At 43.0% G+C, this 25,799-nt stretch overlaps 1 protein-coding gene across 14 annotated transcripts in view; it reads right to left on the bottom strand.

The window, feature by feature from the left end:
- The window catches only part of LOC112261668 (transmembrane protein KIAA1109 homolog), a 127,209-nt gene that overhangs the window by 57,005 nt on the left and 44,405 nt on the right, over positions 1–25,799 (bottom strand). For 11 of the 14 annotated variants that reach the window (XM_024437166.2, XM_024437168.2, XM_024437176.2 and 8 more), the window contains 18 exons: positions 23,079–23,404; positions 22,676–22,920; positions 22,247–22,481; positions 21,586–22,074; positions 21,147–21,420; positions 19,041–19,178; positions 18,873–18,943; positions 10,952–11,122; positions 10,595–10,715; positions 5,161–5,304; positions 4,903–5,033; positions 4,602–4,804; positions 4,223–4,420; positions 3,873–4,084; positions 3,433–3,735; positions 992–1,144; positions 590–830; positions 247–401 (listed from right to left, as the gene is read on the bottom strand). In XM_024437166.2, the coding sequence (XP_024292934.1) occupies positions 247–401; positions 590–830; positions 992–1,144; positions 3,433–3,735; positions 3,873–4,084; positions 4,223–4,420; positions 4,602–4,804; positions 4,903–5,033; positions 5,161–5,304; positions 10,595–10,715; positions 10,952–11,122; positions 18,873–18,943; positions 19,041–19,178; positions 21,147–21,420; positions 21,586–22,074; positions 22,247–22,481; positions 22,676–22,920; positions 23,079–23,404 (3,810 nt within the window). The remainder of the gene's footprint in view (positions 1–246; positions 402–589; positions 831–991; positions 1,145–3,432; positions 3,736–3,872; positions 4,085–4,222; positions 4,421–4,601; positions 4,805–4,902; positions 5,034–5,160; positions 5,305–10,594; positions 10,716–10,951; positions 11,123–18,872; positions 18,944–19,040; positions 19,179–21,146; positions 21,421–21,585; positions 22,075–22,246; positions 22,482–22,675; positions 22,921–23,078; positions 23,405–25,799) is intronic. The other 3 variants (XM_024437167.2, XM_024437171.2, XM_024437180.2) reach the window with 1 other exon arrangement.

Below are 25,799 nucleotides of genomic sequence, written 5' to 3'. Positions count from 1 at the left end.
TTTTGATTGGCTGGGCCTGGCTCCTCAGTGGGTGGGCCTATTCCCTCCCAGGCCCACCTATGGCTGCGCCCTTGCCCAGTCATGGGAAATCCATATATAAATGCCTACTGAATTTATTTAAATTGACTGGTTTCCTTATATAAACTGTAACTCAGTAAAATCATTGAAATTGTTGCATGTTGCATTTATATTTTTCTTCAGTAGACAATGCAGACAGACAGGTGGATACACAGTTAAGACACACACCTTTACCTTTATTTTGAGGGCAGATTCACTGTGTGTGTGGGACTTGGACAGTTTCCTCATGATCTCCACCCCGCTGACTGGTCCAGATTTGTCTCCTGTGGGCGGAGGGCGGCTGCATGCGCCCTCCAGCAGCATGGTGTGTTCACTCACTGTGGCTGGACAGCATTTACAACATGATATAACCCATTGGACCAACATACTGCATGCATTATTGTCATCCCCATCATCAAATTCATTAACATGTGGGGGGACTTTTCAGTACACTTGTTTTGATAAAGTCTCTGTCGTATTCATTTACCAGAATATTCATAAAAATAAAAAAACTCAGGGAAAAGGTTCCTACCTGCGTCGAACTCGAACTCGGCCCCGTCGGCGCTGGTGTCACTCTGCAGCGCAGCTCCGTTGTCCAGGCCCTGGACCTGGTAGGTCTGCTGCAGGGGAGTCTCCTTGGGTTTGGGCAGCTGGTTGGGCCTCATCAGGCCGATGGCCTTGAAGCCTTGGGTCACCACAATAAACTTCATCCACTGACGGGCCAGAGCTACCAGACCCTTTTTCAGGGTCACCAGGGCAGGCAGCCCGTCATTCTAAAGAGGACAAGATGAGATGGGTTAAAAGGATAATTAGGAGTTAACTTAGGGTAGATCCATGAGAGCTACTTCCAGCCCAGCACTAACAAACCAGATTCAGGCAATCATGGCACAGACTGAAGTTCTCAAGCCTCTAAATGCAAACACACATGTCTCACCATAGTGGCCTCCTCTATCACTGAGTAGTTAGCTTGCTGTAGGTAGCGATGCAGGATGTTACACAGCAGACAGGAGGGGTTCTCGTGGAGGTAGCGTGCTCGCTTAGTCACCCTGTTGTACTTGCTCCGAAAGGGGATGTGGATACTCTTTTTCTGTAGAGAACAAAGGAAAGAAAAGGGAATGTGTCTCATACACTGTGCATTTGGAAAGTATTCAGACCCCTTCGCTTTTTCCACGTTTTGTTATGTTACAGCCTTATTCTAAAATTATTATTATTATTTTTTTTTTTTAAATCATCCTCATCAATGTACACACAATACCCCATAATGACAAAGCAAAAACAGGTTATTAGAATGTTAGCAAATGTATAAAAAAATTAAAACAGAAATCCCTTATTTACATAAGTAATCAGACCCTTTGCTATGAGACTTGAAATTAAGCTCAGGTGCATCCTGTTTCCATTGATCATCCTTGAGATGTTTCAACAACTTGATTGGAGTCCACCTGTGGTAAATTCAATTGATAGGATATGATTTGGAAAGGCACACACCTGTCTATATAAAGGCCCAAAAGCTGACAGTGCATGTCAGAGCAAAAACCAAGCCACGAGGTCGAAGGAATTGTCTGTAGAGCTCTGACACAGGATTTTGTCGAGGCACAGATCTGGGAAGGGTACCAGAAAATGTCTGCAGCATTGAAGGTCCCCAAGAACACAGTGGTCTCCATCTTAAATGGAAGAAGTTTGGAACCACCAAGATTCGCCCGGCCAAACTGAGAAATCGGGCCTTGGTTAGGGAAGTGACCAAGAAACCGATGATCACTTTGACAGAGCTCCAGAGTTCCTCTCTGGAGATGGGAGAACCTTCCAGAAGTACAACCATCTCTGCAGCACCACCAATGAGGCCTTTATGGTAGAGTGGCCAGACAGAAGCCACTCCTCAGTAAAAGGCACATGACAGCCCGCTTGGAGTTTGCCAAAAGGCACCTAAAGGATTCTCAACCATGAGAAACAAGGTTCTCTGGTCTGATGAAACCAAGATTGAACTCTTTGGCCTGAATGCCAAGCGTCACATCTGCAGGAAACCTGGCATCATCCCTACGGTGAAGCATGGTGGTGGAAGCATCATACTGTGGGGATGTCTTCCAGCGGCAGGGACTGGGAGACTTGTCAGGATCAAGGGAAAGATGTACGGAGCAAAGTATAGAGAGATCCTTGATGAAAACTGGGGTGAAGATTCACCTTTCAATAGGACAATGACCCTAAGCACACAGCCAAAATGCAGGAGTGGATTCGGGACAAGTCTCAATGTCCTTGAGTGGCCCAGCCAGAGCCCGGATTTGAATCCGATTGAACTTCTCTGGAGAGACCTGAAAATAGCTGTACAGCTTGAGAGAATATGCAGAGAAGAATGGGAGAAGCTCCCCAAATACAGGTGTGACGAGCTTGTATCGTCATACCCAAGAAGACTCAAGGTTGTAATCGCTTCCAAAGGTGCTTCAACAAAGTACTGAGTAAAGGATCTGAATACATACAGTGCCTTGCAAAAGTATTCATCCCCAATTGGGTTTTTTCCTATTTTGTTGCATTACAACCTTAAATAGATTTTGATTTAATGTAATAGACATACTCGAAATAGTGCAACGAGAAAAAAGCCATTGCTTTAAAGAAAAAAATACGCAAACACGTTTGGTGTTCGCCGAAAGGCATGTGGGAGACTCCCCAAAGATATGGAAGATGGTACTCTTGTCAGATGAGACTAACATTTTTTAGATTTTTGTCCATCAAGGAAAACGCTATGTCTGGCACAAACCCAACACCTCTCATCACCCCGAGAACTAGGATTCTCATGCTGTGGGGATGTTTTTCCATCGGCAGGGACTGGGAAACGGGTCAGAATTGAAGGAATGATGGATGGTGCTAAATATAGGGAAATTCTTGAGGGAAACCTATTTCAGTCATCCAGAGATTTGAGACTGGGACAGAGGATCCAATTGAGAATCTGTGGTATGACTTAAAGATAGCTGTACACCAGCAGAACCCATCTAGCTTGAAGGAGCTGGAGCAGTTTTGCCTTGAAGAATGGGCAAAAATCCAAGTGGATAGATGCGCCAAGCTTATAGAGACATACCCCAGGATTTTTTTTTCTCCATCCATTTTAGAATAAGGCTGTAACGTAACAGTATGTTGAAAAAGGTCAAGTGGTCTGAATACTTTCCGAATGCACTGTAGACTCAGAATCACCTTTATTTGCCAAATACATTTACATATACCCTGAATTGACCTGGTAAAATGGTGCTGACAGCAATAGACAAAATATACAGACAGAATATAGACAGACAAATGTACACATTCTACATACAGTATATACACAATACGTGAAAATATAGGACTAATTCATGGATAAAATGCATTGGAGCCCTCAACCTGTGCAGTACTGACCTCCAAGGCTTCAGTCATGATGCAGCCCATGACAGCACACACTCTCAAGGTGCCCTCCATGTCCAGCTTACGCAGAGAAGACTTGAGCTGGTCGATGGGGACCAACCAGGCTCCGATTGCCGGTGTTGCTGTGCTCAGGAGATTCAGCTGCCTGGAGATGGCCTGGGATGGGGAGCGTACGTTGGTTGGGGCAGCGAAGCTGAACCAGATCTCCTTGATGGTGAGCTTCATGCTGCTGGAGTCAGGGGGCGGGGGCATGAGGGGGAGGTCCTTCTTCAGGTCGTCAGACTCCACCCCTTCATCCTGCAAGAGCAATCGACACCACACAGAGGCCAATGAGAGGGGAGCAAGAGAGAGAAGCAAGTGTATATTTTGTCTGAACGCTTTCCGTTACTGAAATGAGGTTGGATCAAGTACAACAGTTGAAAGTGATGAGTTACCAGATCGTCAGAGTCTGAGTTTCCGTTGGCATCAGAGTTGGGGCTTGTGGCGTCGTTAGGCAGGTTGTCATCAGATACATCAGTGCTGTAGCCGCTGCCCGTCTGAGAGCCTGATGAGCCATTGGATTTGGACATGCCAGTGTTCACGCCAGTACCCGACTGCCCCATCATGCCAAACGCACTGTACAGCACTGCACCTGACTGACGTCCACCTGCACATATCCACACACAATCAGGCAAAAGTGTTACAGGGTTGGGGTTAATAACATCAATTCAATCAATTCAAAGTTAATCTAAATTCCAATATGTATATACAGTGCATATGCATATCTTTTGTAATGACAAATTACCTTTGACGGTGAGGTTCTCAATTCCGCACTCAAACATGATCCAGCCCCACTTCTCCAGGGAGGCAGCGGTGCGGACCAGGTCTGCAGCCGCGTAGTTCTCCGTCTCGTCCACAAGGGCAAACTCATCTATTTCCTCCAGACTGAACAGTACTTTGGACTTCTCAAAAGGGATGGCCGTGATGGCACATGTCCCTATGTCTTAACCACAGGACAGGAAAAATGAGTAAATTTGAACGTTTTGCTTCACAACTGGCTAACACTTAATATTATATTAGGGCAGAAGTCTCTAACTCCAGTCATGGACAGCCTGCTGGGTGTGAAGGCTGGTGTTTCAAAAAACACATTGTAGAGCATTCAATAAAAAAGAGCATATTCCCACCTTTGGAATCCAGGCCCCGTAGCTGGCAGTGGATGCGGTGGATGTTAAGCTTGGCAGCAATCTCCTTGCCCTTCTCAATGCCGGCGTTGGAGCGCAGTGAGCCTGAAGACTGTGGCTGCATCTTGGTGGCCGAGGCGTACTTCTCCAAGTTTACGGAGGGACGTCCGTGCTCTGCAGTATTGGGTGTCTCCTCCACTATGCCCCTGTGGAGACAGACAGGAGGGTATGCACAGAGTGTAACTATGTGTGTGTGTGTGTGTGTCTTAAGGAGACAGGTGCAGTCTGGTGGAAATGAGGTTACCTGTTCATGCGAAACTGTGTGGCGATCCTGTCGAAGCAGAGAGCAACCAGAGAGACGTGTGTGATGTGGTTCTTACTGGAGCTGAAGGGAGAACACTCTTCTATAGAGGCCTGGAGCAGACACAGGTTCACCTGTACAGCCAGAGAGAAAGATTTTTGGGGCATTAGAGACGCAACTCTAGGAATCAGCATTGAACTACAGTCAAATTAGTTTAAATTCTGTTTAAGTCCAATACAATTTTCCTGGCACAATTCCTACCTTAGGGATTGACACGTTAGCTTGTAGGCCCTTGATCTTCACGTTGTCTGGTTTGACCTTCAGGTCCGTTTGGCCATGTGGCATGTTGAGGGAGCCTGTGGTACCCTCCGTCTTGGACAGCTTGTGCTCCTGCTTGGCTGAGCTCTATAATGGGGGAAACATTTCAAAACAGGACAATCTTAGGGTAAATCTAAAATTGCACTCTATACCCTTTACGGGTCTTTCTATAAACTACGGTACCCATGAGGAATTCCTACGCTTGACAACTTGTAACTGCTGTTGATAAGTTTTTTTCATAAATTTTTTTCATGTCACTAATTTAAGGTAAGATGGGTTCATAGCTATATTCAATAAAATTCACGAGTTGATATAAAATATTGACCCTTTATCATGTTTGGTGACTTGATGGATTTGTCCAAAATCATATGACATAAAACATGACTTTTCTGTCCTCGCATTTATGGCAGCGTAAGTTGTCATTATATCATATATTAAGCATTATTCAGTTAAATTAGACATTTAACTTGAACACTGTAAGAATCTTGGATCTAGCTGTCGTACAGTTTTTTGTATAGAAATCTCAGAAATGCAGTGTAACTACGTAAAATTCCGTAACATTTCATGTCTCCTTATGTTACGGGGTGAAAACCCAAATCCAAAATAATAAATGCAATTGCAAAACCGAACGCTTCTAACCGAAATGGTCACCGTACCTTGATACTTAAAACCAAAATCAATACTGTCATTATAGGGGTTCTTCAATAATTATGTATAATACTTGTTGGATGCGCATTTGGTGTCCAGCTGATTAGTCACGCCATGATATATTCACATATCTGATCCAGGAAGGAATTTTCAGAAGGACAGTTAAGTGACAAACAGCTGTTGTGATAGCGCATGTGACGCAACAACAGCCCAAGTGCTGGAAAAAAGGTGCTTGCAAAAAATGTCCAGAATATGTTGGTGTCTGGTTTGTTATGCTGGTGAAGAAAGTTGTGCCTGGATCCACATTGGATCTAATATCCCTACTGAATTGATATTGATCATCTGTTGTTGTCTGCTTGATTTACAGCAGGTTCTCGTTAGATCTAACAGAGAAAGTATCATGGTAATGTGTTCATGTTTTCTGTGCCTCGGATTAGACACAGAGTCTACTGTGTGCAATTGCATAGGATAGACTATTGCACAACACCCAACACTATTCCTATGAACTATTCTAGATATAATGACAACAAGTGACATAGTCTAGTGGGCTTCTTCACAACATGATCTGGTAATGAAATAACATGACAAATACATTTTGTTTTCCATGTTACACCTGCAATTTCAAAAACAATACAAGGGGCTTGAAGTAGCCTGTTTGAACTTGAATTTGGAGCTCAGAAATTCAAGTATTGGAATAGGCCTACCAAGAATATCAGTAATTTCCTCACCGAAAAGTCCTTATAATTATTGTAGCCAATTTGTAAGTTCTCCTGCTCCTTTACATGCTGACCACACCGCTCGCACGTGACAACAAGCATCGGCTTTACCCACTGCAAGTCCCGCCTCTTCCATCTCCTTATTGGTTTTAGGAGCATTGAAACTGAGGTCCACACTCCAGTCCAGTTGGTGGTGGTAATGCACCTTTAAGTTGGTTGCCAACTGCCATAAAGTCCAAAGAAGAAAAAGCCATGAAGGAGGAGAGATTACTAGAAACAAACTTGGTTTACCCTTTTATTTGTGGATTAATTGTCGGAGTAGAGGACCTTGTGCATTTCAGGTAAAATAACAACCCAATGTTTATATCCCAGGACAAATTAGCTAGCAACAGCAAGCTAGCTAGCTAAATTGCCATAAATGTTTAATGCTTTTCGACATCTACTGTGGGTGGACAAAATCAACATGTTACAATTATCCGTGATTTCATTATTGATCAGTGTTGCTCTATTCTGTTGCAGTAAAACCACGTGTTGTGCCAAAACCACGTGCGGTTTTTACGAGGATGAAAACATCTAATGCTGGCTTCAACTGGGCTTTCCATACAAATCCCATTAAAAAATGAACTTTGCTTTTGGTCCCTTTCTCATTATAAATACAGCAATGGTGAGATAATGCTACCACTATTCATGACTTTATTATGTGTGCCTACACCAGCCATGCACACATCCAATCTATTTAGTCAGGCAATGTCCACATTATTCTAAATCAAATCATATTTTAGGTGTAATAATAATTAGAATATCAATGTATTGGCAAGGCCTAACAAATACATTATTCTTAGTGTTAATGGCCCACTTTTTTGGACACTTTTTGCATGCTTTGTGTCAACTCCAATGCTTCCTTGAAAATAAAAGAGCCGCACAATCTAGGAGCTCAGATGCAAAAATGTAATTACCAATTGACTCCAATGCGTCCCACAGTTGTGTCAAGTTGTCTGGATGTCCTTTCGGTGGTGGACCATTCTTGATACACACGGGAAACTGTTGAGCGTGGAAAACCCCAGCAGCGCTGCAGTTCTTGACATAAATCAGTGTGCCTGGCCATAGCCTCGGGATGTAGTTTGTGTGTGGGGGTGCTATAAATCTTTTTGACGGCCCAGGGCGAGTGCTCTACTTTTTAAAATGTTTATTATGATTTTTCAGGGGGTGCTGCAGCCTCTTCAGCACCCCTACTTTCCGCAGCTATGCGCCTGGCTAGGGCTGTTGCGGTCATGACATTTTGCCAGCTGGTGATTGTCATTGAAATAACTGCCGGGTCTCATGGAAATTGACCGTCAATTAACATTAACATCTCCGGCTTCTACTCATAGCCTACAACCCACTGATGCAGACCTTTGGAACATCTACATTTTAAAAAGTCTAAAATAGATGCAATATAGTCTACACCATCACAGTAAATGCATGATTTATTTTAGGCAGGTCTAATGAAACATTTTGATATGAAGAAAATGTATTTCAGAAGAACAGAATAGGATATTCTGAGTCATCCTTATGTTAGGCCCTGATCTGGCTATGCCATATGGCTGTGGGCTACACTAGTTCACTTAGCAGGCAAGACTTGCTAATATTTCCCATGGCATTATTTTATAGCAAGAACCATACAATTGAACATAGCTGAATAAAATGGAAAGGATATTTTTCCCTGAACGATTTGAGGGCATGCACACATGCAGCTATTCTGTGTTGAGGGGTTTAAAATAAACAGGTCCAGCTATATTAGAAATCAAAACATATATTCTAAGGCTGCATGATGTGACAAATGATGATTTGAAAAAAGGCATGAAAGAAGTGCTCCGCTCTGTTTCCTGCGCAGGCTAAGATTGGTAGGCTACTAATGACCATCAGAGGCATCACACCTCAGTTTTGGAGGAGCCTAGTTACAATGACTGAATGGTCACATGGAATTTGACTGCGGCCATGACTCCTGACAGCTAGTGTGGCGGTAATAGGGTCACCATAACAGCCCTACGCCTGGCATCTATTACCATGCCGGTGCACACACTTCATCAGTCTCTCATTCTCAATTTGACAAGCACTTGATAATATTCTCACACAGTACATTCAATTCAATCTGATCTATACACATAGAGCCTGTGAAATATTTGAATTTATTTAGAATGGCCCACAAAAACAAAAACTCATCCATAGCCTGCCCTTGAATAGTGAATGAAGGTTATATGCAGTTACTTTTTTAATATGCCAGGTAGGCTACACCGTATGTAAAGCGGGTTAATGTACTTCATTTTAAAGAATTGAGCAATAATTATAGCAGCGGGAGAAAGCGGGGATCCGCTTTTATTAAATAGTGGCCAGTCAAAACTCAGTTCACGCGCGACTGGGCTTATAAGAACATTTTTCACTAGACTCTGTAGGCTATGGGCTCTCCGAGCATGTTCCAGGTGTCTTGGGCCTATAGGATACGTTTGAAGTTATTTGGCCATTTCAGTTGTAATACTAACCGTAGCAAAACATATAGGCCTATGGGCTAGGTCAAATGATGCACACAAATATGATTTGAAAGTCGCAAAAAAATTCACAGGTTATAATATTCTCACCATTCAGACTATTCTCAATTTAATCTGGTCTTTATATATACTAAACAATATGTGTGAAATTAGTTCTGATTTAGAATGGGCCATTATCATGCACCAGTCAGAACAGGAGCAGGGTAAAAACAAAAATCCATATGCACTTGAAAAGCAAATGGAGGATGCTTTTCCTGCGGTTAATTTTCATGCCAGCCAGGTAGGCTACTTTGGTTGTAAAGTGAAGCAATGTGCTTAACAATAGAATGTTGAGAAATAAATATAGTAGGCATCTCCCAGTGGTCACCAACCTTTTCTAAGTCAAGATCACTTTCACAGTCAAAAAGCAAGCTGAGATCTAGCGTTCTGATTTTTTTTAAAACACGACTTAAAAAACGTAACATTAAGCTAATAAAAACAGCTCTGTAAGTATGGGGTTTGAGCAGTAGGCCTAATACATTATCACAGCATATTGGCTGTATGCCTGGCCTGGTAATATTGTTCTTCTCTAACCATATTATATTTCAAAACTCAAGCTTTGATTACAAAATAGATCAGTTGGTGTAGCACTTGCTAGGCACAGCTGAACCATTTTTTAAAATAATTTGCAAATAATTTGCTTTTTTACACTAGGTCAAATCATGACCTCAGTGTTCTTCAGGTCGGAAAGTCGGCGGTCTAGAAAGATGCCATAGTTTCTGACTTGCAATTCCGAGTTGGATGACCATTCAAAACTAATGACAATCAGAGGCATCTGAGCACAGTTTTGAAGAAGCCTAGTTACCGTGAGTGAACATTCACATGTTATTTGGCTGTGGTCATGACGCCTGACTGCCGGTGTGGCGGTAATACGGTCACCATAACAGCACTATGCATGGCATCTACAACCATACCTGGTTCAAATGGCACTTAAATCTTTTGTTTTGCCAATTCACCATCTGAATGGCACACATACACAATCCATGTCTCAATTGTCAAAAATCCTTCTTTAACCTGTTTCCTCCCCTTCATCTACACCGATTGAAGTGGATTTGACAAGTGACATCAATAAGGAATCGTAATGTAGCTTTCACCTGGATTCACCTGGTCACAGTCTGATATGGAAAGAGCGGTGTCCTTAATGTTTTGTACACTAAGTGTAAATTGTAATTATTGAGGACCTTGAAAATGTAAATGAAGTACTTGTAAAAGCCCCTGAATGTCCTTGGCCAATGTTGTTGTATAGGTGGAGTTATGGGTCCATTTGTATATATTCACTTTTATTCCACTAAGTACACATGTGGAACTGCATGAAAATCATTTTTATTTTTGTTTCAAACCATTAAGAAATGTTGATCCCAATGTCACACATTGGCCACATTATTTATAGACAGACCCTTATAGCGCTCTACTTTTAGCCAGATTTACTCCGTGGTGAGATTTACTTACGGATTCAGTCACAGTGGACTTGCTGATCTGATAGGCTTCGTTTAGGACCATCCCATGCAGGTCATCCAGAATGGCTGCAGGGTGACGTATACTGACGTAGTGGACCATAGACTCAATGTATCTGTAATAACACCTCATACATTGTCAATGACATTAGCAATATATATTCCTGTAATATGACAAGGAGACTTGTTGGGCACAGCTGCTGTGGGGAGACACTGATTGCAGATGGAAAGGCAATATGTTTAGAATTTTCTATGATGAGCTGGTCTATAAGATTACCTATAACAGTATTTTTACACAAGCCTTTGGTGGCTATAGCATACAAGAACTTAATATAAACCCAGTTGATGTTACCTGTCCAGAGCTTCAGCCACTAGAGGGGTGAGCACCACATTGATTGCCCCTTTCACTTCCACGATGGCGGTGGTTCTGGTCTGGGAGAGGGGCTGCTCCAAGGTCCAGTCCTCAGTGGTGGTGTCGTCTGTGTTCTCCATCGCCTTCTTATCCAGAGGAGTGTACGGTTGGCTATAGTCACATAGAGAGAGATGCAGTTACAGATCTGTGTGTGAGAAACACAGAGCAGACCATAGAGATTCTATTAAATTAGTTCTATATGTAATTATATGGAACAGACATACATACACTGAGTGTGCAACAACATAAGGCACACCTTCCTAATATTGAGTTGCACCCCCTTTAGCCCTCAGAACAGCGTCAATTCATCGGGGCATGGACTCTACAATGTGTCGAAAGTGTTTAACAGGGATGCTGACCCATGTTGACTCCAATGCCTCCCACAGCTGTGTCAAGTTGGCTGGATGTTCTTTGGGTGGTGCACAATTCTTGATACACATGGGAAACTGTTGAGCGTGAAAAACCCAGCAGTGTTGCAGTTCTTGACTAACTCAAACAGGTGCGCCTGGCACCTACTACCTTGTTCAGTGTTGTAGAGTCCAGTCTGGAGACCACATATTGAGTGTCTCAGTCTTGTGTCGGTGTCTCGGTCTTGTCTCGGTGTCGGATACATTTTCACTTTCACTTATCTTATCGCCTATTGAAACCTGTGATTCCTACTTTACTCGTAACATTACTGTCCTTTACTTTCATTGAAAAATTTCCTCAAACTTTGTCCGAATTTCCTTGACTCGCTGGTAGGGAAGAGTCGGGAAATTGTTGGAAAGTTGCATGCTCACTATTAGTAAGGGGAGACAGGGGGAAATTATAACAGTCTTTATATCTATAATAAACATGTTTGCGCAGTGGCAAACCTATTGGATCTAGGCCTTCAGTGTGTGACATGCTTGTGATGCTGAAAGGACAGCAATCGTAATACCAGCACACATGTAAGAGAGTGCACATTTTGTAAAACACAAAGTGTCAGTGGTGTAGTGGAGGCTATATATGCAGGTATAGGCCTTATACCCACTTTGTTTTTCAGTGGGCATTGTGTATACTCACTTCTTAATCCCTACTGTTGCATATCAAAGTAGTGTAATGGAGGTATACGACTTATTCATTATGTATAGTCGTGGCCAAAAGTTGAGAATGACACAAATATTATTTTTCACAAAGTCTGCTGCCTCAATTTGTATGATGGCAATTTGCATATACTCCACAATGTTATTAATGGCAAAGTCAATATTTGCCATGCAAATGAACAGAATCCCCCAAAAACAGTTCCACTGCATTTCAGCCCTGCCACAAAAGGACCAGCTGACATCATGTCAGTGATTCTTTCGTTAACACAGGTGTGATTGTTGACAAGGACAAGGATGGAGATCACTCTGTCATGCTGATTGAGATTGAATAACAGACTGGAAGCTGCAAAGGGAGGGTGGTGCTTGGAATCATTGTTCTTCCTCTGTCAACCATGGTTACTTGCAAGGTTACCTGCAAAATCATTGCTTTGCACAAAAAGAGCTTCACAGGCAAGGATATTGCTGCCAGTAAGATTGCACCTGAATCAACCATTTATCAGATCATCAAGAACTTAAAGGAGAGCGGTTCAATTGTTGTGAAGAAGGCTTGCTCAGGAAAAGCAACTTCTCCCAACCATCCAGGAACAGTTTAGTGATGAACAATGCCTTTTCCAGCATGATGGAGCACCTTGCCATTAGGCAAAAGTGATAAGTGGTCGGTGAACAAAACATCAATATTTTGGGCACATGGCCAGGAAACTCCCCAGACCTTAATCCCATTGAGAACGTGTGGTCAATCCTCAAGAGGTGGGTGGACAAACAAAAACCCACAAATTCTGACAAACTCCAAGCATTGATGATGCATCAGTCAGGATGTGGCCCAGAAGTTAACTGACAGCATGCCAGGATGGCTTCATGTAATTGTTAATTAAAGCATTTGACACTTATGAAATGCTGGTAATTATACTTCAGTATTCCATAGTAACATCTGACAAATAGGGCTGATTGCTGCCCCCTTTGGGGTGATTGGGTGCCCATAGTAAACAGAAAAAAAATCTGTCAAAAATTGCTAATATATGCATATAAAAATTATTATTGAATAGAAAACACTCTAAAGCTTCTAAAACCATTTAAATTATGTCTCTATGTAAAGCAGAACTCTCAGGGCACTCATTCTCCCAAACTCTCTCTTGTCATCATAAAAGTTGGCCCAACTTTGACGTCATCGCCCCCACCCTTCCCAAGCACTTACAGTCCTGGGAACAGTTTCTATCTCTTCAGCGCGATGAATGCTTTCAATGGGGCTTCTCATTGCGAGAATCACGCGCTCACGAGGGTTTTGTCGGGCCGAAACCTTGCGGTCACGCGAGAAAACAGGCTACTCTCATGCGCGCTCTGTCTTTGTTCCAAGATTGATTAAACGACTCGTGTGTTTCTCTTCGTCCTGAGAATTGCTGTGAAGCTAGATAACATGCTAATGCTGTGTTCTGAACATAGTTTTACAAGTTTAGTCGACATATAATATGTAATTTCGACGTTTTGGTGCGCACCCACTTGACTTTTGGCTGCATTTCAACCGAAATGTGTCGTGTTTGATCACCGAAAGACACAGACTTCCAAACTAAAGCTGTTTTTGGTAAGTATAAACCCTTCCAGGTCTACTGATGGAAGAACAGCAAATGTAAGGGAATATTTGTGTGTTTATTATGGGTTTCTGTGGACTCCAGTAGAGGAGCCAAAATGCTAATTCCTGAGCGCCGACTCATATTATAGCCTAGTGAACGAAATCTGTAACGTTAAAAATAAAAGTAACACAGCGATTGCATTTAGAAGAAGTGTATCTTTCTATATATATGTAGAACATGCATATTTAGTCTAAGTTTATGTTGTGTATTCCATGTTAGCTGACGGCATATGGCGGAGCTATCGTCATTTCTCCGGACATTTGAGTAGCATTTTTTTGAACATGCCGTCATTGTAAACAGATTTATGGATATATATAGCATATTATTGAAAAAAAAAAAATGTACTGTGTAACATGTTATATTACTGTCATCTGATAAAGATTTCAAAAGGTTAGTGCAATTATTTTTCTTTTAATCCTGCGTTTGGTGATTGCATATTTTGTGGAATTTGGCTATGGAAATTAGCTTGGTCTTCGGTGTGTCTTCGGTGGTGGTTTGACATAAATATGTGCTATGTTTTCGCCGTAAAACATTTTAGAAATCTGACTTGCTGGCTAGATAAACAAGTTGTTTATCTTTCATTTGAGCTATTGGACTTGTTAATGTGTGGAGGTTAAATATTTTTAAGAATATTTGTTGCGTTCCATGCGCCACATTCCAGCTGACGGTGGGAGGGCTGGTTCCCAATTGGGACTCAACATGCTCAACAGGTTAAAGCATTTGACACTTATGAAATGCTGGTAATTATACTTCAGTATTCCATAGTAACATCTGACAAAAATATCTAAAGACACTGAGGCAGCAGACTTTGTGAAAATTAATATTTGTGTCATTCTCAAAACTTTTGGCCACGACTGTAGTATAATAGTGAAATCATGCACCAATTAGCCTACACAATCACAAAGCGAGCAGTACACATAGCCTAGTGTCAATGGAATATCATCTGCAGGCAGGAAGAGCGTGCAGCTCTCAACTGGTTGTCGCATTGAGCAGCTCACAGAAGAATGACATCAGTAACTCCTGATATCTACCAGTAAATGCCAACTAAGGCAACAATGGGTAGGTAAACAAGGTATTGAAAAAGTTGTTCCGTGGTCTTGGTTAGATGCGTAATTCAGTCATCATGATAATTTCTAAAGGCTTAACCAAAAAACCTTTCCAGTTAAAAGTTCACTGCAATGTAGGCCTACCTGACAGAATTATATAATGCTGAGTTGTATCAATGGGGAGGGCATTTGTTTTGCTCAATTGAATTAAAGGGCAACGACACCCTATATATTTTTTTAAATGTTCCCAGACTTGGGAACAATGTTTTTCATGATGTGGTTAAAGCATTGTTGTGGACTTAGAACATCACATTGTCATTTTTCTTATTATTTTGAGAGTGAAAATCTGAAATCGATAGGAAAACATTGAATTTTTCACACAGGACCCACCTTTACCACTGCATAGGGCCAATAGAACATTAGCAGTCCATTCACTCATACATAATAAGCCAGTAGGTCCCAATCATAGGAATACAAAAACACAAACATTAGGCTAAGCATTTCCCAATCAAAATGTACAACTATTACTTCCCATGGCAAAACACATTTCACGTTTAGCACACAAAGTAACCAGTGAACTACAGTTTAAATGCAAATAAGTTTCACACTCACTTAAGTTATTAATGGCTAACAACAGCATGCGAGTTTCAATAAAAACTAGTTTCACTCAACAGATGAACCTTTGAAACCTAACTTCTTGTTGAAAGTTATTCTTGTAAAAGGAGAACCTAACAAATTAGCAAGAACATCCTCTTTGATAACACCTGCTACAGCCGCTACAAACTAGCCTACAACAAAAGCTAGCTAGCTAGACCGTGGGAAAACTACTGCTCGATATTGCACAGTGGCCTGTTGGCCTTTGAGATGCCAGAAGTTTCTATACGTTTTTTTGTAAAAGCAGTTCCACCCATTACAAGTCAATGTGATTGGTTGATTCCACTCCAAAACTTTGTCCTAATACAGTTGAATTGCAGATGCTTCTGATGGCCTAGCAAATGGCTGACATAGCTAGCTTTGTGCAACAGCTGGGTCTAATTCCTGAATTCTGATTGGTTAAAACCAAATTCTAGCCGGTGCCTATTCCACAAGTTACCACAGGCTAAATCTATGACAATAAAATGCCTATATACTCTGTTCCATCTGACTGTGCAATCCACTGTCTCATCAGCCCAGCCAGGCATTCATTTATAAACAATTTATAAACTACACTGCTCAATAAAATAAAGTGAACACTTAAACAACACAATGTAACTCCAAGTCAATCACACTTCTGTGAAATCAAACTGTCCACTTAGGAAGCAACACTGATTGACAATAAATTTCACATGCTGTTGTGCAAATGGAATAGACAACAGGTGGAAATTATAGGCAATTAGCAAGACACCCCCAATAAGGAGTGGTTCTGCAGGTGGTGACCACAGACCACTTCTCAGTTCCTATGCTTCTTGGCTGATGTTTTGGTCACTTTTGAATGCTGGCGGTGCTTTCACTCTAGTGGTAGCATGAGACGCAGTCTACAACCCACACAAGTGGCTCAGGTAGTGCAGTTCATCCAGGATGGCACATCAATGCGAGCTGTGGCAAGAAGGTTTACTGTGTCTGTCAGCGTAGTGTCTAGAGCATGGAGGCGCTACCAGGAGACAGGCCAGTACATCAGGAGACGTGGAGGAGGCCGTAGGAGGGCAACAACCCAGCAGCAGGACCGCTACCTCCGCCTTTGTGCAAGGAGGAGCACTGCCAGAGCCCTGCAAAATGACCTCCAGCAGGCCACAAATGTGCATGTGTCTGCTCAAACGGTCAGAAACAGACCCCATGAGGGTGGTATGAGGGCCCAACGTCCACAGGTGGGGGTTGTGCTTACAGCCCAACACTGTGCAGGACGTTTTTAATTTGCCAGAGAACACCAAGATTGGCAAATTCGCCACTGGCGCCCTGTGCTCTTCACAGATGAAAGCAGGTTCACACTGAGCACATGTGACAGACGTGACTGTCTGGAGACGCCGTGGAGAACGTTCTGCTGCCTGCAACATCCTCCAGCATGACCGGTTTGGTGGTGGGTCAGTCATGGTGTGGCATTTCTTTGGGGGGCCGCACAGCCCTCCATGTGCACACCAGAGGTAGCCTGACTGCCATTAGGTACCGAGATGAGATCCTCAGACCCCTTGTGAGACCATATGCTGGTGCGGTTGGCCCTGGGTTCCTCCTAATGCAAGACAATGCTAGACCTCATGTGGCTGGAGTGTGTCAGCAGTTCCTGCAAGAGGAAGGCATTGACGCTATGGACTGGCCCGCCCGTTCCCCAGACCTGAATCCAATTGAGCACATCTGGGACATCATGTCTCGCTCCATCCACCAACGCCACGTTGCACCACAGACTGTCCAGGAGTTGGCGGATGCTTTAGTCCAGGTCTGGGAGGAGATCCCTCAGGAGACCATCCGCCACCTCATCAGGAGCATGTCCAGGCGTTGTAGGGAGGTCATACAGGCACGTGGAGGCCACACACACTACTGAGCCTCATTTTGACTTGTTTTAAAGTTGGATCAGCATGTAGTGTGGTTTTCCACTTTAATTTTGAGTGTGACTGCAAATCCAGACCTCCATGGGTTGATACATTTGATTTCCATTGATAATTTTTGTGTGATTTTGTTGTCAGCACATTCAACTATGTAAAGAAAAAAGTATTTAATACAAATATTTCATTCATTCAGATCTAGGATGTGTTATTTTAGTGTTCCCTTTATTTTTTTGAGCAGTGTATAACCATCACATTTACATACGCATTCAGACCCTTTACTCAGAACTTTCTTGAAGCACCTTTGACAGCGATTACAGCCTCGAGTCTTCTTGGGTAGATCCTTGCAAGCTCTGTCAGGATGTATGGGGAGCATCGCTGCACAGCTATTTTCAGGTCTCTCCAGAGATGATCGAGTACAGACTCTGGCTAGGCCACTCAAGGACATTCAAAGACTTGTCCTGTCTTGGCGGTGTGCTTAGGGTCGATGTCCCGTTGGATGGTGAACCTTCGCCCCAGTCTGAGGTGTCTGGAGCAGGTTTTCAACAAGGATCTCTCTGTACTTTGCTCAGTCTATTTTTCCCCCAATCCTGACTAGTCTTCCAGTCCCTGCCGCAAAAACAATCTCAACAGCATGATGCTGTCACCGCCATAGGGATGGTGCCTAGTTTCCTCCAGAGGTGACGCTTAGCATTCAGGCCAAGAGTTAAATCCTGGTTTCATCCAACCAGGCAATCTTGTTTCTCATGGTCTGAGTGTCTTTAGGTGCATTTTGGGAAACTCAGTGGGTTGTCATGTGGAGAGCTGCAGAGATGGTTGTCCTTCTGGAAGGTTCTCCCATCTCCACAGAGGAACTCTGGAGCTCTGTCAGAGTGACCATCAGGTTCTTGGTCACCTCCCTGACCAAGTCTCTTCTCCGCCGATTGCTTAGTTTGGCCGAGCGGCCAGCTCTAGAAAGAGACTTGGTGGTTTAAAACTTCTACCATTTAAGAATGATGGAGGACTCTGTGTTGTTGGGGACCTTCAATGCTGCAGAAATGTTTTGTTACCATTCCCCAGATCTATACCTCGTCAGAATCCTGTCTCGGGGCTGTACAGACAACATCATGGCTTGGTTGTTGCTTTGACATGCAATGTCAACTGTGGGACCTTATATAGACAGGTGTGTGCCTTTCCAAATCGTGTCCAATCAATTGAATTTACCACAGGTGGACTCCAATCAAGTAGTAGAAACATCCCAAGGACAATAAATGGAAACAGGATGCACCTGAGCTCAATTTCAAGTCTCATAGGAAAGGGTCTGAATACTTTTGTAAATAAGATATTTTATACATTTTAGAATGAGATTGTAACGTAACAAAATGTGGAAAAAAGGGAAGGGGTCTCAATACTTTCTGAACGCACTGTACACTGATTGAAGTGGATTTAACAGGTGACATCAATAAGGGATCCTAGCTTTCACCTGGACAGTCTATGTCATGGAAAGAGCAGGAGGTCCTAATGTTTTGTACACTCAGTGTATATGATGCGCACACGCGCACACACACACACACACACACATACACACATAGACACACACACAAACAAAGCCTAGCAAAATAAATTTGAAATACTTGTGTGTGTCTCCCATCAACGAAAGACCTCTGTCTAGTAGAGAGCTGGCAGAGAGGCCTTGTTTAACCACCTACAACATAAGAGAAATGGTTAAGACCTCAGGGTACTCCACGGATGAACAGACACACACAGTAACACACACTGTCTATATAGAATGTGTTTCTTACCTTAAAGCTGGGAACAGAGAGCTGGTCGAAGGAGGCAGAACTCTCCTCACTGGTGGGCGTGTCCAGGTCCAGGGGGCGGTGTAGTGAGGACTTGGAGGTCCTCTTATTGGTGGGCTGCTTCTGAGACCAGTTAGACACCTGGGGTGTATTCAGAAGACGGTCAGAAGGTTTAAGATGTAACGAAGAGAGCTGTCATGATTCCCTATTCTCCCTGATAAACAACAATGCAGTTGTAGGTTTGCAAAACTACTGGTAATTTACAAAAGTTACCCACATTTCTGATAACTTTGCCATAGCTTACATGTTAATTACCAATCTTTGGTAATTCGGTATTACTTTTTAAAAATGTATTCATATGAAGTATACATTTTTTATATACAGTTGAAGTCGGAAGTTTACATACACTTTAGCCAAATACATTTCAACTCAGTTTTTCACAATTCCTGACATGAAATTCCCTGTTTTATGTCAGTTGGGATCATCGCTTTATTTTAAGAATGTTTTTTAAGAATGTGAAATGTCACAATAGTAGAGAGAATGATTTATTTCAGCTTTTTATTTCTTTCATCACATTCCCAGTGGGTCAGAAGTTTACATACACTCAATTAGTACTTGGTAGCAAGTGTCGGGTAGCTTTCCACAAGCTTCCCACAATAAGTTGGGTGAATTTTGTCCCATTCCTCCTGACAGAGCTGGTGTAACTGAGTCAGGTTTGAAGGCCTCCTTGCTCGCACACGCCTTTTCAGTTCTGCCCACACATTTTCTATAGGATTGAGGTCAGGGCTTTGTGATGGCCACTCCAATACCTTGACTTTGTTGTCCTTAAGCCATTTTGCCACAACTTTGGAAGTATGCTTGGGGTCATTGTCCATTTGGAAGACCCATTTGCGACCAAGCGTTTAACTTCCTGACTGATGTCTTCAGATGTTGCTTCAATATAATCTACATAATTTTCCTTTCTCATGAAGCCATCTATTTTGTGAAGTGCACCAGTCCCTCTCGTAGCAAAGCACCACCACAACATGATGCTGCCACCCCTGTGCTTCACGGTTGGGATGGTGTTCTTCGGCTTGCAAGCCTCCCCCTTTTTCCTCCAAACATAACGATGGTCATTATGGCCAAACAGTTATTTTTTGTTTCACCAGACCAGAGGACATTTCTCCAAAAAGTACAATCTTTGTCCCCATGTGCAGTTGCAATCCGTAGTCTGGCTTTTTATGGAGGTTTTGGAGCAGTGGCTTCTTCCTTGCTGAGCGGCCTTTCAGGTTATGTCAATATAGGACTCATTTTACTATGCATATAGATACTTTTGTACCTGTTTCCTCCAGCATCTTCACAAGGTCCTTTGCTGTTGTTCTGGGATTGATTTGCACTTTTCACACCAAAGTGCGTTCATCTCTAGGAGACAGAACGCGTCTCCTTCCTGAGCGTTATGACGGCTGCGTGGTCCCATGGTGTTTATAATTGTGTAGTATTGTTTGTACAGATGAACGTGGTACCTTCAGGAATTTGGAAATTGCTCCCAATGATGAGCCAGATTTGTGGAGGTCTACAATTTTTTTCTGAGGTCTTGGCCGATTTCTTTTGAATTTCCCATGATGTCAAGTAAAGAGGCACCGAGTTTGAAGGTAGGCCTTGAAATACATCCACAGGTACACGCCATGATATCATTTTCTGGAATTTTCCAAGCTGTTTAAAGGCACAGTCAACTTAGTGTATGTAAACTTCAGACCCACTGAAATTGTGATAAAGTGTATTATAAGTGAAATAATCTGTCTGTAAACAATTGTTGGAAAAATTACTTAGGACATCTACTTGGTGCATGACACAACTGACTTGCCAAAACTATAGTTTGTTAACAATACATTTGTGGAGTGGTTGAAAAACAAGTTTTAATGACTCCAACCTAAGTGTTGGTAAACTTCCGACTTCAACTGTATGTGTCCATATTGTCCATGAGTTTCTAGTGGATAGGCCATATGGTTCAATTCAACTTCACTAAGTTGATATGAAAGTTAACAGTAATATACCCTCCCTATACAGGGGTGTCAAATGTATGTACAATACGTCTTACTTTTCCTATCTAATAATGTGGCTCAGCCTTACCTGGTAGTGGGCCAGGTAACTCTGGTAGCAGGCCATGACGTGGGGCTGTCGTGTCACCAGGCCTGGCTCGGGGGTCTTCTCCACCTCCACCGAGCCCTCCTCCTCCAACCCCAGCGCCGAAACAAAGGAGGCCTGCGACTGGTGGCTGGGGATGGGGTGGGCTGGCAGCGGGGGCAGGATGGGGGGCATGGGTAGAGGCCTGGGCTCTGTGATGAGATCCCCGTTCAACACATAGGTGAGGGGGCCCTCCACGCTGTGGTAGATGGAGCTGCGGCTGGAATCACAACAGATTGGTTTAAATACTGCAAGCATGTGTTGTTTCCCTTTATTTTACTAGGTAAGTTGACTGAGAACACATTCTCTTAGAAAGTACGTGCTTAGGTAAGAGGGAGAAGGGTCGGGAAAGGAGGTGCAGTCATTTAGCAGCTACAGTCCCAACCTGTAGTGGTCCATGTGGTAGGGCTGCTGCTGGGGCTGATACTGCATCTGCTGCTGCTGCCTCCTCTTCTTCCTCCCAGGGTAGGTGCCTGGACCCTCATCTGCACTGCTGATGGGCTCAAAGTCCTCTGCTGCTGAAAAGTAAGCTTCGCTGTCAGCCACCGACATGCTGGAGTCTGCCGAGCGGTACTGGTGGAAGGTGCAGGAGTCTGCGGACGGCGTGAAGGGGAAGGAGCTGTAGCTCCGGCGCGGAGAGTCCAGGGCATTCTCGTCACTACGGGAGACCTCGCTGCTGAACTGGACGCCAGCGAGGGGCGGCGGAGGCTTGTCGGTGAAGACGGCCGCCGACAGGCTCTTGGTGCTGCCTAGCCGGGCAGACTGCATGGAGGACTGGCGCTTGAGGGGCGAGCGGAGAGGGGAGCGGAGGGAGGAGCGCTCCTGGGCACTATTGGGAGAGATTGGGGAGCCCTCAGGAACATCTGTAAGAGTACTGTGTAGAAAGGAGAAGGGGTTGAGAATACCAAGATAATGCACTTTGGAATCAACAAAAAGTCAGCTTCTTCACTCTTCGTGGGCTAGTATGGGAGCTGTTGGTCAATTGTGAATATGTGCGAGCATTGTGTATGCCTGTTGCACCCCTGGAGCACTCATCTGCTACTCACTCTGCAGTGCTTTTGCCGTTCATGGGGAACATGCGTTCCTCAGTGCTGGGCGACGGGCTGTCCCTCTCCCCGGCCAGTAGGGGCAATGCAGCGCTGGAGGAACTATTTTCCTCAGAGGAGGAGGCCGAACTGTGGGAGCGCGGAGGCACCTGAAGGCTCAGGCGTTGACCCCGCATTCCGGGATCCGGGGCCGGACTGGGGGTACAGGTGTCCTTCATCACCGCCAAACCCTTACCTATAGAAGGGAATACACACTACTGTAGGTTACGTGTGTTCCAGATACACAGATCAAAGCTGAAATGGAACAGAACAGCATCCTTGACATTTAACAATTTTCACAGTGAACCCAGATATGACCTCTGCATCGGTCTACAATCTCTATGAACTATAATCCTGTACCGTTTGATAAATAAATTATAACTCCCGTACCATCGGACAGTTTGGTTGTCTCCCTGGTGACGATCCACTCTCCAGGCTGCAGCAGTGATTGGCCGTAGCAAATGTCTGACTCAACGCTGGAGGAGAAGGCAGAGCTCGAGGGGGTCTTCTCCTCCAGATGGAAGAAGTCCAGGCCTGTGTTGGTACCCCCGTAGAAACGACAGCCCCCCAGGCAGCCACACTTATTCCTGCTTCGCTTGTTACGCCCTGTCTCATCTGGCCACAGGAACCATAGACTGGGAGGAGGAGGAAGGGAAAGAGAGAGACAGCACACTCATGTCTCTGTGTCTGTGACTGCTGCTGGTGGTGGCAAGACCAATTTTCTCTAGGGATCCATTTCCCCCTATTTTCTTTGGGATCAATAAAGTGTATTCATTCCTTCCTCCATTCCTACCTCTTGGTGTGAGCGTCATGGAGCTCCAGGAACCGCCTCTGCACCTCGTACTTGGCTGGGTGGTCCGCAGCCAGTGCCACGTCAGCTGTGATCAGGGCAAAGTTGACCGAGCCAGCCTCCAACCAGAAGGATCTCCGCAGTACAGGGGGCTGGCCCAGCCCTAACCCCTGACCTGGAGAGGGCCCTGGTCGGACCCCGTCTGACTGGGGCTGTTGCTGCTGCTGTTCAATGTACTGGTGGATTTCTACGTCCTGAACCACAGCACTGATCCCTTCTCCTACCGCCTGATTGTGAAGGTTGCAGTTGGCCAGTCGGATGGCGCCGGTCTAGGTGAAGGGAAGGCAGTGTTTTTCAACTCCTGTCCTCAAGCAGGGCTTGACATTAACTTTCTAACATTTTTGACACTCGTCACTCTGGACAAGTAGGACAGATTTTTTTACTTGTCCAAAAGCTTACATTTTTACATCATTTTATGATTCAAGGAACCACTTTACAAAATAAAATGTATTACTATCTTTTTTTTTACCATAAAGAAATATACAAAAATGTAGGCTACACACTTCCTATTGGCATCTTTGCATATTCAAACCTGTCTCAAAATACAACACTGCCCCTTTAAGGCTCTCCTGGAGGATGGTTGGCCACCCTTGGTAGCCTATAAAACATTGCAACATTACAATTACAACCAAATACTTTTTTTACATCGTTATAAAATAATTCCCTCCAGGGCTAGAAATTAAGTGCGTCCTGTCATCCCTGGGATGATCAAAAATATTTATACGGTTCAAAACAGACTCTGGGACACGTCTGGGACGACAGATCCATACAAACAGTGCACATAATTTGTTTTATTTTTAAAGCAATGATGCAACAGATCAGACCGTTTAGCTTAAGATGTTGATAAAGTTTTATTTCTTTATAATATAAGCTCAACAATGTGCACATGGCTGTAGGCTATGCGCAAATATTCCAAAATGCAATTAGCGGGAAAACACTGTTCTCAAAAGCACACCGCACGCGTGAGTGGATCCATGTGACAGAGATGAAAATATCAGTTAGAAATAAAGAAAGAGGGGAAACCTAAAGATGCATCAACTAGCATGGGTTACTAATATGACTAGGATTATTCCTTTGGCTGCCGGACAATAAAATAACGTTGATTTGAAAACCAATAGAACAAGAGAAAAATGCTGGTTTCAATGTGTTTACAGTGCCTTCAGAAAGTATTCACACTCCTTGACTTTTGTTGTTTTGTTGCGTTAGCCGAAATAAAAAATTTATTAAATTGGATTAAATTGTTACTGACCTACACACAATATCCATGTCAAAATGGAATTACGTTTTAAGACATTTTTACAAATTGATTCAAAATGAAAAGCTGAAATGTCTTGAGTTAATAAGTATTCAACCCCTTTTTTATGGCAAGTCTAAATAAGTTCAGGAGTAAATATTTGATAACAAGTAACATAATAAGTTGCATGGACTCACTCTGTGTGCAATAATAGTGTTTAACCTAATTTTTGAATGACCGTCTCATCTCTGTACACCACACATACAGGTCTCTCAGTCGAGCAGTGAATTTCAAATAAAGATTTGACCACAAAAGGTTTTCCAATGCCTCACAAAGAAGGGCAAATATTAGTTTAAAAAAACAGCCATTGAATATCCCTTTGAGCATGGTGAAGTTATTAATTCTACTTTGGATGCTGTATCAATACACCCAGTCACTACAAAGATACAGGCGTTCTTCCTAACTTAGTTGTGGGAGAGGAAGCAAACCGCTCAGCGATTTCACCATGAGGCCAATGGTGACTTTAAAACAATTAAACTGTGATAGAAAATTGAAGAACATTGTAGTATTAACTTAATTGAAAGAGTAAAAAAATATATATATATCATCTAAAACATGCATCCTGTTTGCAACAAGGCACTAAAGTAATACTGTGAAAAATGTGAAAAAAGCAATGAACTTTTTGTCCTGAATACAAAGTTCTATGTTTGGGGCAAATCCAACACAACACATTACTGAGTACCACAATCCATATTTTCATGTATAGTGGTGGCTGCATCATGTTATGGGTATGCTTGTAATCGTTAAGTACTGGGGAGTTTATCAGGATTTTTTTTTTTTAAACGGAATGGAGTTAAGCACATGCAAATCCTAGAGGAATACGTGGTTCAGTCTGCTTTCCACCAGACACTGGGAAATTAATTAACCTTTCAGCAGGACAATAACCTAATATTTATGTAAATGAGATATTTCTGTATTTAATTTTCAATAAATTTGCTAAAATTTCTCTAAACAAGTTTTCACTTTGTCATTATGGGGTATTTTTTGTAGATGGGTGAGATCATAAATATATATATCTTTTTTAATCCAATTTGAAATTAGGCTGTAACAAAATTATGTGGAATAAGTCAAGGTGTATGAATACTTTCTGAAGGTACATTATTTATGTAATTAAAAGTCTCATTAACCTTTGGCTACATTTTCTGCCGCCTCCAGGTCAGCATCGCTTTGGACAGGTGGCTGTAATTAATATGCATATCACCTACACTTTGACATGTGAGCTTTTTTATTTATGTAGGCCTACATGAAACATTTATTTGAATATTAATCCAATGTTGGTCTCTCTGATCCAATTCTGATTGGAGTAATTGTTTGATATTGTGATTTTCGGGGGATATTTTTTTACTTGTCCATTTGGACAACTTAAATCT

Source organism: Oncorhynchus tshawytscha, linkage group LG11 (genome assembly GCF_018296145.1).
Source record: "Oncorhynchus tshawytscha isolate Ot180627B linkage group LG11, Otsh_v2.0, whole genome shotgun sequence".
NCBI classification, from domain to species: Eukaryota; Metazoa; Chordata; class Actinopteri; order Salmoniformes; family Salmonidae; genus Oncorhynchus; species Oncorhynchus tshawytscha.
The sequence above is the reverse complement of the archived record's forward strand: the minus strand, read 5'-3'. Positions and strand labels throughout refer to the sequence as shown.